Genomic DNA, 18370 nt, shown 5'->3' with positions numbered 1-18370 from the left:
CTTCCTTGCAAATATTAACTAGTTATTCCGTATAAATAAACCCTATTGCCAATTCTGACTCATAGGGACCCTGTATAGGATTTCCAAGATGGTCAATCTTTATGGAAGCAGAAAGCCTCATCTTTCTCCTGCAGAGAGGCAGGTGGATTTGAACTGCTAACCTTGAAGTTAGAGGTAGGTGGATCTGAACTGCTAACCTCGCGGCTAGAGGTAGGTGGGTTTGAACTGCTAACCTTGAAGTTAGCAGTCTGCTGCTCATCCTCCGATACCACCAGGACTCCATACTTTCTATGACTCACTCACTACCATTCAGTTGATTCCGACACACGGAGACCCTGTCAAGGATTTCTGAGGTAGTCAATCTTTATGAGAGCAGAAAGCCTCATCTTTCTCCGTTGGAGCAGTTGGTAGGTTTTAAACTGCTGACCTTGTGGCTGGCAGTACAGTGTTTATCCTACAGTAGGTGCCTATAGTGGGAGGGGTGTGTGGGCCAAAAAGCAAACATTCAGTACCTCAAATTATTCGGTCACTAGCCTCTAGAATTCAGCTATTTTGAGCAAAAAGACTTTGGGGTCTTAAAACATACTAACGCAGACATGTCAAAGAGATATTGCAGGCTTGGGTCCCGACCACCTATCAATAAAAACAAGTATGACAGTAAAGGAAGTCACACAACTTTCTTGCTTTCTCAGTGCATATAAAAATGGCATTTACACTCTATTGAAGTCTATTTAAGGAGCCGTGGTGGTATGGTTGGTTAGACACTGGACTGCTAACTGCAAGGTCAGCCATTCAAACCCACCAGCTGCCGCTCTGCTCCCTATAAAAGATTTATAGTTTCAGAAACGGAGCAGTTCTATTCTGTCTGAATGGGTCAGTATGAATCAGAATCGACTCAACGGCCAGGAGTTTGGATTTGGGGAGTTATTAAGTGTGCGACAGCATTATGAAAAAGTTTCAACGTTATGAGGATGACCAACATGTGGCACAGAGGCAAGAAGGGAGAACAAGCTTTCGGAAGAATGGTGCCGCCAGACTTGCTCATCCTCTTGCAGGGTTGCTGGAAACCTTCAATCTGTAAAAAATATTACTACTACTAATACTGTATTTAAGGAGCTCTGGTAGCGTAGTGGTTACGAATCGGGCTGCGAACGTTAAGGTCAGCAGTTCGAAACTACCAGCCGCTCCGCGGGAGAAAGATGAGGCTTTCTACTCCCGTAAAGATTTACACCCTCGGAAACCCTGTACAGGGTCGCTATGGGTCGGAACCGACTCGATGGCACTTAACAACAACAACAATACTGTATTTACAAAGATAAAATGAAGCGTAACAAAAAGCAAATGATGTGTATTGCATTAGGCAAATCTGCTGCACAAGACCTCTTTAGAGTGTTCAAGAGCAAAGATGTCAGTTTGAGGACTAAGGTGTGTCTGACCCAAGCCATGGTATTTTCATTAATCTCATATGTATGTGAAACTTGAACAGTAAATAAAGAAGATTGTAGAAGAATTGATGCATTTGAGCTACAGTGCTGGAGAGGAATATTCAAAGTACCATGGACTGCCAGAAGAACAAACAAATTTGTGATGGAAAAAGTCCAGAAGCAGGCTCCTTAGAATCCAGGATGGCCAGGCTTTGTCTCTCATACTTCAGACAAATTATTAAGAGGCACCAGTCCCTGGAGAAGGACATGCTTGTTAAAATGGACAGTTAGTGGAAAAGAGGAAGACACCCAATGAAATGAAGTGGGTTAGTACCGTGGGCAATGGCAACGGGCTGAAGCTTAACAATGGTTGTGTGGCTGGCCCAGGACCAGGTAATGTTTTTCCCACTGTGCATAAGGTTGCTATGAGTTGGAATCCAACTCAATGGCACATAACAACAACAACCACAAAAACAATAAAAATGAGGTATGCCTGTCATGGGCTCTGTGGGGTTTTTTGTTGGTGTTTTGCATTTAATATGAAGAAACACATTTGATTGGTTTAACCAGTTTGGCCAGCTCTCAAAGTGGAAATCACTAGAGACAAAGACATTTCTTCTTCCTCAGGTATTTTCTGGGGAGTTGTTACTGAAGAAAGCTAGATCTTGTAGGCCTTGCTTGGCAAGGAAACACAAAAGGGGTTTTGTGTCTCCAAAGACTCTATGCTGTTACCATTATGTTGTTGCTGTTGTTAAGTGCGGCCGAGTTGGTTTCCAAGGAGCGGCTGGTGAGTTTGAACTGCCAATCTTGTGGTTTAAAACAACCTTTTGGTCCAATGTTTATCCTACAGTACCACACCTGGACTCAGACTCTGTTACCATTTTGTTGTTGTGAAGTGCTGTTGAGTTGTGAAGTGCTGTTGAATCATAGCGACCCTGTATAGGGTTTCTGAGGAGTAGCTGCCGAGTTTGAAGCAGTATTTTTAGTTGTTGCTGTTAAGTGCCGTCGAGTTGATTCCAACCCATAGCAACCCTGTGTAGGGTTTCTGAGGAGCAGCCTGTGAGCTTAAACTACTGACCTTGCAGATCAAACGACTTTGCTGCCTGATGCATTAGCCCACAACGCCACACCAGGTCTCTACCACTAGGACTACTGTTGTTGTTAAGTGCCATAGAGTCAGTTCTGACCCACAGTGACCCTGCATAGTTTCCAAGGAGCATCTGGTGAGTTTGAACCGCCGACCTTGCAGTTCAAATGGCTTTGCAGTCTGGCGCATTAACTCACAGCCACCACACCAGGACTATGGTGGTGGCTGTGTGCAGTGGAGTCGTTTCCGACTCATAGTGACCCTGTACAGGGTTTCCGAGGCTGTAAATCTCTACGGGAGTAGAACGCCTCATCTTTCTCCCGCAGAACAGCTGGTAGTTTTTAACTGCTGACCCTGCTCGCAGCCTGATTCGTAACCACTCCACTACCAGAGCTCCTTACACCAGGACTACAGATTTGGTTTAATTGACCCAAGGGGATCCTATTCCGCCTTTGGCTGCCTGCAGTGGGTAGAAAGCTGGAGATCCTGATGTGGTAGGTGCCCACACTCCATCAGTAACTGAGCTTTGTGGTTTCCCCTCAAGACAGGCCTGAGCAATTGCTCTTTGAATGAAATTAATCTGAAGTTTGAAATGTACCCAAACCCCACAAGCCAATATTTAAATTGGTAATGGTTCCACTGCTTTTGAGCTGTCCCTCTCTCCAGGAAATGAAAGCAAGCAATTGAGCACCAGGGTCGACATGGGGCAGTGACCAGAGTCCGGTGTGGAGATGGAGAATGCATTTTAATCACTGAGAGGGCATAAAAAGTGGGCAGCAGAAAGACTTTAGTCTAAACAGTGATGCTTGGAGTCCTGGTGTGGCCCTGTGGGCTAATGCGTCTGACTGCAAAGTCATTTGACCTGCAAGGTCGTTGGTTCAAACTCACCAGCTGCTCCTTGGAAACCCTATGTTTCAGAATCGACTTGACAGCAATTAACAACAACAACAATGTGTGAACCACCCTGGTATAAATCCAAGAGCTACTACTTATTAGTGGTTGTACTTAGACAAGCTACTTAACCTCTCTAGGCCTCAGTTTCTCCCTATCTTAAATGGGATATAGTACCTTGACTTCTAACTGGAAGGTTGGTGGTTCGGATCCATCCAGTAGCCCCTGGCAGAAAGACGTGGCAAAGAAAATCCTACTCCCCGGTTCTACTCTGTCCCATGGAAGTCTGACTTGATGGCTCCCAACAATGCTATGGATTGGCTGGTAAAAATAAATTATTTAGTATTTATAAAGAACTTTAAAAAGCATTTGGAATAAGGGCCATGAGAGTGAATATGAAAGAATTCAGAGTGTAAATGTTCTCAGTATTCCAGTCTTGAACAAGATTTAGTGAAGTGACTCAAAATTAGCTAGAGGAAGTGTGGCATTTCCTCTGGGCCTTTGTGCCTTAAAAAAAAAGATAGAACTGGGTTTTAGAAGTAGATAAAAAACCAAAATATAAATACTACCTCAGTGATTCATTAGCTTTACAATCCAGCTTCACTTTCTTCATCTCAAACAAGGATCGGCAAAGTGTAGACAGCATGTCAAATTGAAACTTTTTTTTTTATAACAACCTGCATAGTTGTAAATAAAGTTTTATTAGAACACAACCACAGAGAGTAGTTGTGACAGAGAACATTTTGCTCCTCACAGCCCCAAATACTATCGGTCTTTTACAGAAAGTATTTGTTGGCCCCTGATGTATGAGAATTTTGTGAAGCTCAAATGAGAACCCACACATGTGGGAGAAGTTCAATTAAAAGTAACATTTATTATCATTTGGAGTCCCTGGGCAACAAACAAAACAAAACACCCAAAACCGTTAAGTTCTTGGCTGTTGTTAAGTGCTACTGAATCAGTTCCAATTCATAGTGACCCCGTATAGAGGACCTTACAAACTGACCTTACAGTGCCATGCCAGGACGCAAACCTCTTGGCTATGAGCAGTAAGAATTGGGGGCTCAAATCCACTCAGCGGCACCTCAGAAGAAAGGCCTGGTATTCTACTTTTAAAAGATCAGTCACTAAACACATCACTGAGCGCTCTGCTACTCTGCCACACATGGGGGGTGGCCATGAGTCAGAATTAACTTGACATCCATCCGTGTGTTTTGGCTTTGGTTTGAATATTGTCAGTAGCTGTGGTTGTTGAGTGTCATCGAGTCAGTTCCGACTCATAGCGACCCTATGTAGGGTTTCTGAGAAGCTGCTGGTAAGGCTTGAACCACCAACCTTGTGGTTCGTGGTTCAGAGTTTAAGATACAGCACCACGCCAGGACTCAATTATCATTAGAGAGAGACTCAAAAGTGGAATGAATGTTACCCTTGTTACTTTTATTTGCTTGCTAGACTTTTTAGTATTCTTTACTTTGGCCGTTTGGTCCCCAAACAAAATATGAGTCTGACTTCCTCTAACTGGGATTAATCTAATCTGCCAGCCGATGGTACCTGCCTGGTTACTCCATTTCTATAGCTCCATTCATCCAACCCGCCCCCGGTTTCTGTCCCTTTGTTCCTGGAGCATTGGTTTTATAAAGTCTGAGCTATTCTGCTGTCATCAGACAGGAAGTCACAAAATCCTTGCACCAATTTGTTTTCCATTTTTCACTTTTTATTTAGAAATAATAAAATAAGACATAATATATAAAAATATGTACAATCCATGGTTTGTGTGCAGTACAATAGAAAGACATTAGATACAAAAAGAGGGGGCGGGTAATAACTATCAACGATTGTCAGAGGCCAGAAATTGTTCAACTCACCAGATCCCAGAGCTGAAAGTCAACATTACAAGAAAAGAGATTATAGTTGGCTGAGAGGTGGGGTGGAGAGGCAACAATACAACACTTTTTTCTCTCTTTTTTTCACTTTAACGTTATTAAACACAAGAGTGAAAAACAACTTAGGCTACTTTTCACAACAAGCGTTTTGCCTTTACTGAGTGGTTTATTATAAAATATGAACTGATAACATGATTGGAGGAAGCAGACGTTATCAAAGCAACATCACGGTTTGGGGATAGGAGTGTCTAGGGAGGAAAGAAGTTGAGGGAGGAAAGAATGCATTAACAGAAATAAAAATTAAATTAAATTAAAGCAAAACCAACTTTTTTTTCCAGGAATTTAGAAATGACTACAGTGCTACGAAGACATTCTGAAAATGTCTGATTCAAGTATACACTTAGAGGGATAGAAAACTATTCCTTTCTCGATAATCAAAATAGAATTCACTTTCTCTACTTTTATTTAAAAATAGGATAACAAGGATTCTATGCCCTTCCTCCCCACCCCACCTACCCCCAAAAAATAGAATGCCCATCCACATCTGGGCAAAATGCTTTAAAATGGAATAACTCCTAAGTAAATTCAACTGGGATTTGCTTGCAATAGTATAGCAACACACATTTGGGAATAGACCCCAGATGTTCATGGTGAGTCCCTCCCATCTGCATTCTGACGACATGTGGGCACTAAAGAGACCCAGTCATTAAGGACAAATGTTTTGAAGGTAAAATGCAGCAATAAGTGATTGTGCATTACCTGTGTCTTGGCTCTTGATAAAAAAGAACAACTTGCCATTTAAAGCTTGTAACTGTTAGATTGCTAATAACTAGAGAATAGCTTTCAAATGAACAGTCCATGCTGAAATAAATAACAGAAGAACATAGCAATACGGATCTTACAAGGGTGGTAAATATCTGCTAAAACCATGCTAACCAGTAGCACATAGGTAATAGCTCTCAGACATTGCTGTACTGAAATTACACTTTCTATGGCATTTTTTCCCTTACAGATTTCTATTTACATTTGGCTTTAAATATGAAAATATCTGATAAACTTTATAAAATGTACACTTTAAAAACATAGCTTCTGCAAAATTTTCTTGAAAAAACAAAACAAAACAAAACAAACCTGTGCACCAGAAATTTTAGATTATTTTTTTTTTCTCTCTCGTTTTTAGAAGTAAGCTGTTTCCTCCCTCCTTGTCAGCCCTGTAACCACCCTTTTCCCATGTCCAGTCTTTGTTTTATGTGGCAGCACTGTGTGTTTGGGGGAACCACCTTTATGGTCACCCCCCATTCTCCACTGTATCTTCATATAAGGAATACTCTTTGGTTTGATAATTTTCCTTTGCAAAACATCATAATAGCAGCTGCTGAAGTCCGCAATATTATTTTGCTGGCATCAGCCAAATTATTGTCTCTTCTCTAATTTTCTCTTGTCCACTTGATCCCCAAATCCTTCAACTCTTTAAACAACTTCCAAAGCCTGCCCTTCAACTTGGATTTCAAACAGCATCCACAGGACCCCTGTATTTCGGTTTCATTAAAATAACATCCCAGCTTCAAACCCATCGACTTTGAATGCTGAAAACAGTATCCATTGTCCTTTAACTTGTAGGCACCTCGTTCAGAGATGGCTGCTCAAGAACCAGAAACCATCATAAACATCCGTTTACAAAACACATGATTCTAGAACAAGCTGTGTTTTAATGGCATATAGGGATATAATACCGTAAGAGAGTTGATTTTGAGATTCCCAATTAAAAAGAAAAGTCAGTAACCCCAGAATTCACAAATAGGGAACTTTTAACCACCACCACCACCACCCCAAAAAAGTTGCACTATTGAGTTAGAGTGGGAAAAAAAAAAATCAAGCAAGGCAGGCAGCCAAGAGAAGCTTCTGGAAAACAGTAGGTCCTAGTAATCTGCTGTGGGACTCCACAGGAGACACCAGTCAGTACTGTGCTTGCCTTCAATCATGAATTTGCATATGTAACCAGAGCCACAGAACTTTGAGGGCAATACCACCTTGATTTGTGACTGTCTTAGCTGTATATGGCTTTCTCTGACCCGAAAATACTGACACATTTTCATTTTTATTCTCTGCCACACAAAAAGCAATTTTCCCTCTCCCTCTTGAATACTTGAACTGACAAGTGGCATCAAAGTGGCTTGTCCACACCTCCCTACTTCCCCTCTTTGGCATTACCAGCCCTCTCTGATACAAGGGGGCATATTCCACATCTTTTCAGACTAATCAAAAGAAACAGCATCTTTTTTAAGGCAAAGTCAAGTTGGAAATGACCGGACCATCAAAATAACACATTCAGACTTTGCTGTGGGTTAATGCGCCAGACTGCAAAGCTGTTTGAACTGCAAGGTCAGTGGTTCAAGCTCACCAGCAGCTCCTCAGAAACCCTATACAGGGTTGCTATGGGTCGGAACCGACTTGACGACACTTAACATCTTTCATGCTGGATGGTTCAGTTCTGAAAACTTCAGCTCAGTTTTACCAGGGTCTTATCTGGTACAATAAATTCTATGTGATGTGCAAAATGGGGATACCTAATTAGCACATCACCATCACTTGATTTGTTTGTTTGTTTTTTTAGCTTGGCCAGCATTAGCTAGCAGGGAAGAAAAGATGCTTATATTGTACGTGTGGTGTGTATGTGTGTCAGCACGCATGTGCAAATTTTACTTCCCTTTTCCTCTTCCTCTTTCAATAATAAGAAAGTCCCATGAAAGAAAATACATTAGAAACAACTGCACTTATTATAAGACTTGTTTATTTGTGTGCAATGCTCTATGTTCTGACTAAGGTGCAAGTTCTTACTGAGGTTCACTGTTATTGTCTCTTGATCCCAAGGCAGCCCGTGGGGGCTTTGTTTCCTTTTTAGTACAAGCTCCACTGTGCAAAATTGTGCATTATCTTTGGTATTCATTTTAGGTAGTCTATAGTGTAACTTAAAATTTGAGATAACCCATTAACGTTATGGAGGGGAGAAGACAAAAAAAAAATAAAAACGTGGAGGCTACCATTTGGCTAGTGTTACATAACGCCCGATGTAACCAAAGACACACACACAGAAGAGAGAGAGAGAGAGAAAGAGAGAGAGAAATCAATTCTAGCAAACAAATTACTGGCCTCAAAAAATCAGGCTATTGTTTTGGCAGCTAATAGCCAAATACTTGCCACTTCGAAGCGCATCAAGAGCTTTGAGCAAAGCTCAACACTGACTTTTAAATTACACAAAAGAAAAACTACACTGCCACAAAAATACAATTTGTGCTCATGTAGTTAGCAGCTTTTCAAAAATTAAGGCCTTTGTTATGCCATTAAAAACATTCTTGTTCCCTAAAGAGAAGCGTGCTGGATATGTTAAATACCCAACCAAGGCTTGTCCGCTTGCCTGCAAGTTCAAGTTTTGTCAAAACACAAAACAAAACATGAAAACCCATCACTTATCCTACAACATATATGTGCCATCAAGTCATGCAGAGACATGTTTAGTGCTTTACGTGACTCTTCGAGCTCACAGTCTTTCTTCGACACCTTGGTGTTTCGTGTTCGTCTCAGTCACTGTGGCCGCTCGCTTTGACCCACCTTTTCACCAGTACCGTCGTCTGTATAACTGCTTTGGGCCTTTGACCAACTGACGGTGTTTTAAAGTAAATATTCCAGAGAAAGAGTCAGTACAGTCATATTTCTGATTCACGTCGTAAGGGCCTGGGTTCTAGAGGTACACTTGCCTGGTTGTGAAGGTCTAGGTCAGGGGGGGTATCTGTACTAGTACTTTCTGGAAGTCCGTTGTCACTATCGTCTTCCTCTTTGCTCGTGAGGGCAACTTCATTTTCATAGCAAAATGAATTTGCATTTGAGAGGATATATTTCTTTTCTGCTAAGTCTCTGGCACTACAAAGGGGAGTGTTGGGGACTTCATAAGTTTTGTGGAACCTTGAATAGTCTACTTTGAAGTAATGCTTTTCCTCAAAGAGCACAGGCTCGTAGCGGTGTCCCCAAAGGATTTCATTTGCCAGGTAAGAGCTACGACACTGCGTTGTCATGGCAGTGGCTTCCACCATGCCTTCAAGTATCACAACAATTTCAAAGTCTGCATTGTCAATGTCTTGTTTACTCAAATCATATAAAGGGCTGTCTTCATCTATTTCATGGACGATTGTAATCGGGGACACAAGAAATATACGATCAATTCCACTGTCAAACCCGACGTTGATGTCAATTTGATCCAGGGGGATGTACTCCCCTTCCGAAGTAATTCTAGATTTAAGGAGCTGCGCTCGAACGTGAGCTTCTACCAAGTGGCTCTTCCGAAGATTGCCCACGCGCCACATCAAGCACAGCTTGCCATCTCTCATGGCAATCACAGCATTGTGACTGAAGACAAGAGTCTCGTTTCTCTTCTTCGGCTTTGCCATCTTCGCCATGACGGCGCCAATGATGAAGGCATCGATGATACAGCCCACAATTGACTGGAACACCACCATGAAAACGGCAATGGGGCATTCGTCAGTGACACATCTGAAGCCGTAGCCTATGGTTGTCTGGGTCTCGATGGAAAAGAGGAAGGCAGCCGTGAAACTGTTGACCTCAGACACACAAGCTTTGCTCTCCTTAGTGGCATCCAGATCCCCATGAAGCAAAGCTATCAACCAAAACACACAGCCAAAAAACAGCCACGAGAGAACGAAAGCCAGGCAGAAGATAACCAGCATCCACCGCCAGCGGATGTCCACGCACGTGGTAAAGATGTCAGCCAAGTACCGTTGTCCCTTCTCCCCGACGTTGATGAACTGGACGTTGCAGTGGCCATCCTTCTTCACAAAGCGGCTCCTACACTGCTGTCGAGTGTGGACTTTACTCTTTCCATTCCCAAAGCCATTGGCAACTGCCATGGTGGCCAACTTCATGCCGTCTTCTTCTGAAGAGACAATGCTATAGCGGTTGGTTCGCACACTGCCCATCGCTTCTGTGGTGGACTCCAGTGCTTCTGCTTTGGAAAACAGTCTGAGTTTTTGCAAAACCCTTTGGAGAAACAGTTTTGAATGTTCAGTGAGGACACACACCAAAAAAAAAAAAAAAAAAGAGGTGAGATGGAAGTCTCCAGGAACCTTGGAAGTCTACCAAGGACTATCTACTGACGTGCAGAGTTATCTTAATAACTCAGCTGACACCCAGAGAACGTGTCCTGCAAGAAAAATAGAGAGAGGGTTCATCATAAAATAAGCCATTATTAAGGGTTCTACTGTCTAAACAATACTTCCTAATAAGACAAGGTGTCAGATATAGAGAGATCGACTCTACATTGGATTATAAATTCCTCCGCCCCCACTTTGGACCCTGAACTTTGTTTCACTTTATTTGTATACAGTCGTAAAACATAGGTCAGTTTGGTTTGCATTTTTTTGTGCACGTGGCAGTCTTTCAACCAAAATTTCATGCTCATTCGATCTTATTTTTTGGAATACTCTTGGATTGGGGATGTTGTATTTTGCAGGTGGATTCCCCTTCCCTCCTAAGCTTTTCTTTTGCCTTCCCAAGCTGTTAAGCCAGAGAATGCCTTTCTGATTCTTAAATGTGTCAAGAAGCATTAAGACTTAGGAAAGACTAAGAGAGCTCTTCACAGGAATGCAGCATATGCATACTCACTGAGTTTTCTGCAAGGACTATTAGAACCCTTGTCATCAGATGCTGCCAACTATTTTGTTTAAATGATCAAACCGAGCAGACAGCCCTACTCATCACTGGAACTGGATCCCAATTTCTGGATAATGTTGAGGCAGACTCCATCTCTTGGCTTGGCATCCTCCAGGAAACCAGTATGCAGAAATCCTGATAGCATCTCTGTTAGTGCTAGTAACACTGTCTTGAAGGCAAGGTTTGCTCCAGGGGATAGAGAGCAATTCTGTTGCCTAGTGATAAGAGTCCTGACATTCTCCAGGGATGGGACTGCTGGGTAGAAGCACCTTGGTGCTAAAGGACCAAGTCTTTAGTGAATTGAGATAAAGCAGGAACTCATCTGGTAGGTTCCAATTCAGTGTGCTTTCAAAGACAGCAAACTTTTTAAGAGTAGACGATGCATGTCAGACCACTGACTTTTACTGCGAGTGCTGTTATCTGCAGTCTGTTTCTATACAGAAGACACTCACTTTTCCTGAACATGAACAAATAGTAGTGTTCCGTTTTCTCCTCTTGTCTGAGAGTCTCCATTAGGTAAAAACGATTGGCTTTCCATTTCCATCTTCGCTACGAAGGAACTGCTTTTCATCTGACTAGCTAACAAAAGCCTGTGTCTTTACCACGGTTCAATGAACAAAATTATTACAACAAAACGCCCATCAGCAAAAGAGAATATGCACTTTTCCAAGAACCTTAGCCATCGCCTGTTGTTCAGGGGGATAATGAAGAACAAGCGCACAGGGTCAAGACTGTGCTGGAATCCCTGATAATGAGATCTCAGCTCTCTTTTCTCCCCCATCACATGAAGATTAAGCAGTTAATAGAATGGATTTCTGTAGGCCAGCCACGAATCAACAATGAAAACCTTTTATCTAGTTTTTGGATAGTCCCTCAGAGAGAAACAAGGTGCAATACCCTAAAAAATGTCTTGTACAGTCTTTTGACTTCTCTCTCTGCATCCAAGTTATTATGCAAGAATGTGCCTCAACACATTTTTCCTGAGATTAGTCATCTGTGAAAATTGCAATGTGTGTTACATTTTGGCAGCTTTTGACACCTAAATGATGCCCGATTTGAAAGTGCCTTTGAATTAGTTTATAACAAGAAGTGACTACGTCTTTCTAACCTTCCACCTGCTTCAATGTTTTGTCTGCTTCCCTTCTTTCACTTGGACAAAAGGAGCAAGACTCTTCTTCCTCAGGGCTCTAGATCCTATACTTGGTAGGCATTTCTTTTAACAGGGATTTCAGTTGACTCCGGCTCAGATGAAATGACCACGTTTTTCAACACAGAGAGATGCAGATACCAAATGCAGGTGTACTTTCAAACAAAAAAGGAAGCTCTGGAGTCCCAACTTTTATTATAAGTTGATATCAAGGAAGTCTCTTATAATTCAACAGAAATCTTCTCTGTGAGTTACCAGGAGTAGATAGTCACAAATGTTTCCTGATTTATTTCTGTCTTCTCTCCAGACTAAAGTATGATGTTTGAGGAGCGTAAACAAACACTGATTAAAGGCCACTCCATCTGTACCTGAACAGATGGATTAATGTTGAAAGATTACAATCTCAGAACCACATGGAATCTAAAGACTCCAAAAATCTTGACCCTTGGACATGTGTTTGGATTCCAGAAATCACACCCGATCAGCTTCCGCTATGGGCAGAAAGAGAAGTCAGTCTACTTCTGTGGAGATTTACATTTACAGCCTTGGAAAGTCTATGGGGCAGTTCTCCTCTGTTCTGCAGGGCCAAAATGAGCCGATGGCAGTGTGTTTTGGTTTACGAACAGCTTTCCACATTGAGAACCTTGAAATGAACCTGTACTGAGCTACTATTATCATTGCCTGAATTCCGCTGCTAATGACAAGATCAGTCCAGAAGCAAAGAAGTGTTACAAATTTTATCATTTCTGCTCAGGAGGAAAAAAAATAAATAAAGGTTTCTTGGCTAAATGAAAATATGCTGCTACTTAGAAAATGAGATACCCCTAAACAAAAACTGTGTGTGCACAGACTACATATATTCAATTCCTGTGGAGCTAATTACATAGCAAAAATCTGGAAACTGCCCGAGTTTGATGGGGTCACTGTCTTAATACTTTATTAAAGATGACTGGCTTTCCCATGAACCTACTCAGCTGCCTTTAGGGAAATAGAAACTTCCGAATCCTTTCATTAGTAATTGCCAATATATGGGCATCTGTATTGGAAAACCTTCATTAGGAATACAGCTTTCATGGAACTCTATTTTATACATTGAATTATAATTATTTCTTAAGAAATATTCAATCAAAAGTAGATGAGCACACTGAGTAATTTGCTTCGATTTATACAACTCAGGAAAATCAATATTGGATTTGATGAATGGTAAGAAGAAGAAAGAGAAAAAAAAAAAATTCCCTTTCTGCCAAAATATGTAAGGGGCCAGATAGAAATTGAATGGAAATAAATAATCATTTTACCCAGGCCATAACCAATGATGTAGAAAATATTTCTGGGAAACTGAGAGGTTACATGTGGTGTGCTGTTCATGTTAAGACTATTTATAGGCTGAGCCAAAATTAAGCATAAGCCATGGAAAAACTAGTATCTGAGGTACATGGTAAAGGAGAGAGAGCTCTGAATAGACACAAGGTCACACAGGTCACATGAAATAAATGGGGAAATCTAAAATCTTTTTACTACATAGGAACGATTTCTTGTATGGTTTAAAAAAAAACCTAGAAAAAAATGTAATTATAAGAAATAAATATGCCCCATCCTATGGTGTGGTTGCTTAATAAATCAGAAAGTTTCTGCCAGAGGATAGGAACAGAGGTAGCAAAAGAGTGTGCTGGGCTGAGAGAGAGGTCGGCTAATGAGTGTTTCTAGCAGCTATTCCCCAGCTGACGCCATATAGACCAGCCCGGGTGTGCTCTGGGCACATGTTGCCATGTGAGCACAAATGCTCGCAAAGCAACCTCTTAGAAGATCAGTAAACAGTGGGAAGGGGGAGCTGGGAGAGGCAGGGAGGGGCGGAAGGAGGAATACTCATTTATCCATGTGAACACTAGAACATCTATACCCCACAATGGAGGCTGCATGCCTCAGTATTTGCATATGCTGACACATATGCATATTCACTAAACAAAAATACACACAAAACAAGCCCAACCTTGGAACATGAGTCCATCTGTTGAGGTAAAGATGTAGTGACCTTTAATGAATCTTCCACGCTCCTCAAAAGTCATAGGAGGATTTTAGAACTGACCAGAGATACTGACAACAAAATGGTTTGAAGGATGTAAAAATTCTCCATGCTCTTTTCCAACCCAAAATGTCAAATTCTCACGAGTCTAGATAAAAACAGTCTTTATAGATAGTAATAACATAAAACCAACATGGGAAGAGAAGGGGCAGAAAGCAAAGTGAAATCACCTTGACCCCTACCCTCACTTCTCCCACCTTGGGCCCTACCCTCACCTCTCCCACCATCTTTGAAAAAAATGTCTTCTGCTCTGTCAGACCAGCAAGATTTTTCCAGATCATGGAAAATATAAGTAAAATCCTTGGGATGGGTGTGGAAGTGAGGAAGGAGAAACTGACAAATGAAAAGTTAATGTATGGAAGACATGCTACAGGAATTAGCAAAGGGAAATCAATCAAACTGCCTTTTAATTGTTAAGGTGTAAAAACTGTTCGCTTTCTTTGCAGATCCAAAACAGGTTTTCAAAGACTGCCTTAATTCCTCACAGATCAATTCTGATGTCACGAAAACCTCCAAGATTACCCTGTTACCAGGCTACTCATAGATTCACCAAAGCACAGACTTTAAACGGGCTACTTCCTATCTCTAATACATATATATATTTTCAACTTTCATGATGACTTAATGTTATCATGCAATATTATTGCAGAATCAAGCCATTCTGACCACTGTGTTTCCCTGAAACCACACTGTCTTCAGTTAGTATTCATACAATTATCAAGAAGAATAGCAACTAGCTTAGGCGAGAGCGACATATGCAGAGAAAGTTTTGCAGTCTGCAGGCTCAAATCCAACTCTCATAGCCAACAAAGCAACTTCGAGACTCTCACTCTGGAACTCAAAGCTTACACTTGAAGCAATGACAAAAATAAATCAATAAATAACAAGACAGACGCGAAGGATCAACAATAATGTTGAGTCTCAAGGCTTGCCAAGACTGGGACCAACGCTTTAGACCTCGCCCCTGGCTTTTTCCTTCGAGAGAGACTCACACACAGACTCCTCGTTCCAGCCTCCAAATTCAGTATCTCGCTACAGCTGGTGCATTGGAAGTTATGAGCACAAACAGATGCTGCAGACAGATCTGCTTCGATTGCTCAACTGTTCCAAGCATGTCTCAGTATTTTTAGCTCTAAGGATGTTCCTGGGCTCACACAAACTCTATAGGCATGATCTGAAACTCAGGAGCGTGCGTGAGTGAGCACTCCAGCAACATGACAGCTGGGCACCTCTGGAGGAGGGTTAAGGACAACCGCTCCTGCCCAACACCCCAGGACACCCAAGCAGTGAGACAGAAGGAAGGCAAACACACAAGCAGCCCTTACCTGTTGCTGGCACAGAAGCATGGGGGCATGGAGTGGAAATAGGGGGGTACACAGGCATATAAGATCCAGTCGTTTGTCAAAGCGAGGGAGCCAAAGCGGACGAGAGTTTCCAAGCCCCAGCTGGCCGGCGTCAGGGCAGGCTGCGCGCTGGTCCCGGCTCCAGTGCGCTGTGCAGTATCCTGGGCTCTTTTGAGGCGGTCCAGGAGATACCGGCCCGCCTGGCTCCGCCCCCAGCCACGGTCGGCCAATTGCAGCGCGGCCAGCCTGGGGAAGCGCGACGGGGCGGGGAGGATGCTGCACCCGAGGCGGCGCCGCTGCCAAGCGCTGAGAACCTGCCGCCTGCCGTTCCTCCCCCGCCAGCCGCTGAGCCTGAGCCGGGCTGGGGGCCGGACTGGGCTGGGCAGGAGGAAGTGGCGTCCCAGCTGGGACAGCAGCAGGTGGGAAGCCCAGTGGCCGGGCTTCTGAGGCGATTTAATTGCAGCCTGGCCTTGGGCAAGACTTCCTCCCCCTCTCCCCCTCTTCCCCTCTTCCAGCCCCACGCTTCCCCCTTTTTTTTTTCCTGCCCCCGGAGGAGGCTACTGTGCTCTGCTTGCTCCTCGAGGGTCCTGCGAGGTGCCTTAGAAGGGAAGCTGCAGGGGAAGCTTGCATGGTAGTCCGGGCATGTCTCCCACGCCCTCCTTCTCGGAGTCCTAAACCCACTCCACCCCCACCCAAGACCCCCGGAGGAAGAGACGGTGCTCAGAGGAGCTGCAAGTGAAGTGGATCAAGGGATGGGGACAGATGGGCACGCAGAACCTAGCAAGACGGACACGCGCACGGCCCCAAGTGTGGCAATTGCCCAGCTGTTTGATGATTGCCTCTCTAGACGGTTGGTGAATTACTTACAAGGAGCCTAAGTTTGCCTGAAGCGTGAACTGCTGGTTCGCCGTGTCCGCCCTCCTCCTCCTCCTCCACCACCCCCGGCACGCTCTGTGGATCTAAAATCAGAGTGGCTAGACAGTAATGAATTCTCTGGGAAGCAACTCCTACAAACCAGCAGCTCTGCCTTCCCTTCAGAGACTCCCAAACCCTGGGTAGTCCTCGGTATTAACTGGACTAGACCCTGGAAAACTGCACTTAGTCCCTGTGTGTGTGTGTGTGTGTGTGTGTGTGTGTGTGTGTGTGTGTGTATTGAATAAGTTCTAGTGTCTTAGAGTACTTAGGGGCTTGGAAAAGCTTTGCGCTTAAAGGACATTTAAGCACAATTAAGAGCCTTTTCCTTTCAGTGCGTTTGAAATCTGTTCTTTCCTTTTTTTTTCCTTTAAGTGTTTTGTTTCCTCAGCGATCAAATGTTTCTTTCTTGTGTGTCATTTGTTTAAATATCTAAAGGCCTCCTTGAGTCTCCAAACTACTGCAACAAACTGGCTCCTGTCCTGGGTGGCGCTGGCCAGATGGTGGTTTTGAGCGTGGCGAAGGTGAAACCGACAATTCAAAGAGGGTCTTAGCTAGTCTGCGCTTCATATCCTCACACTGCCCCTAGGAGGTGCTGGTGAGATACACTTAGGTTTTACAGCTCTGTGTTAAGTAATCCTGAATGAGCAAGTGTGTGTCTTTTCCTAGCTGAACAAAATACTTAAATGTAAAGGATGTGGTGTCTTCCGTGCATCCTGCGGTGCTGCTCACTGCGTTGCTGCATTCCATCTGCTGATCAGCTGCTCTTCAGCCTGCTCGAAGCCCTCTTACCAACTCATCGTTACCTTTTAAAGCTGGGAACGTAGGATTGACTAATGTTTCATGCAGGGGAGGTCTAGTTTCACATCTACCAAGTCATGCATTATTTATAATCAGCATGAGTTAACTCTGTAAAATGGATACATCCCAATCCAGACAGGAGCTCAGAACTGATAGGCACTGAAGGTAGCAGCCGTTGACATAGACAAAGGGCAGAGATTGCTAGCCACTCACTCCAGTTCAAAACAATTCCAGAATGTGGTCCCTAATGAATTTCATCTCTCAAACAGGCCAAATCCAACCCAAACTCATTACAGTCAAGTCGAGTCAGGCTCATAGCAAACCTATTGTATAGAAGTGGTCTTAAGACATTACTAAACCTAAATGGAAAAGGAAATTAATCATGGATACATTTCCTCTTCTTCATTTTAATTCAGTGGCTGGTCTCTGTGAGAATTTTCTGCTAAGAATTTCCCAAACTCTGTGAATTAAGAAAAGCAAGGCTTTTATTTTCAGGTAAGTGAGCTGTCTTTGAAAACCAGCCTCACACACAAAGAAATGTCCCCCCTTTTTTTTTCTTTCTGGAACTTGGATGAAAATTGTCTCACTTTGAAGTTCAGGCTGATTATAGTGTAGTAGTTAAGAGTCAGATTGCTAACCTCAAGGTCAGCAGTTCCAAACTCCTAGCGGTTCCACAGGAAAAAGATGAGGCTTTCTGCACCCTAAAGATTTACAGCCTCGGAAAGAAACCCTGTACAGGGTCGTCGGGATCAACTCCAGGGCACATACCACCAGCACACTACCTAACAACATTGTTATATATGATTGGAACATCTTTAAATGAAATACAAAGGTTACAGTGGATTGTATGAAAGTAGTTAGATAGGAGTAGGAGTAATAACTATATCCCAGTCTTTACCATTTTATCCAGTCTTTTCCATTATTATCATTCTCATTTCCACAGAAGGATCTGTAACAAGGCTTATTTTATTTTTGACTATCCAAGATTTGAAAGGAGTTAATGATTTTATAACAAGGAGCTTCCCAATCTGGGTAGAATTTTTATCTTGATTATTTAGCTAACCACAAAATCAGGAAT

General features: G+C 42.9%; 1 protein-coding gene across 1 annotated transcript; it reads right to left on the bottom strand.

The window, feature by feature from the left end:
- Positions 1-8868: 8868 nt before the first annotated feature.
- On the bottom strand, positions 8869-15669 carry KCNJ2 (potassium inwardly-rectifying channel, subfamily J, member 2). Its single transcript, XM_006872296.1, has 2 exons — positions 15562-15669; positions 8869-10497 (listed from the first exon to the last, which is right to left on the bottom strand). Exon 2 carries the CDS (start codon positions 10271-10273, stop codon positions 8990-8992), a length of 1284 nt encoding a protein of 427 aa, XP_006872358.1. The 5' UTR covers positions 10274-10497; positions 15562-15669; the 3' UTR covers positions 8869-8989.
- Positions 15670-18370: the final 2701 nt, after the last annotated feature.

Source organism: Chrysochloris asiatica, unplaced genomic scaffold (assembly GCF_000296735.1).
Source record: "Chrysochloris asiatica unplaced genomic scaffold, ChrAsi1.0 scaffold00192, whole genome shotgun sequence".
Classification (NCBI taxonomy): domain Eukaryota; kingdom Metazoa; phylum Chordata; class Mammalia; order Afrosoricida; family Chrysochloridae; genus Chrysochloris; species Chrysochloris asiatica.
This window is presented reverse-complemented; position numbering and strand designations above follow the sequence as displayed.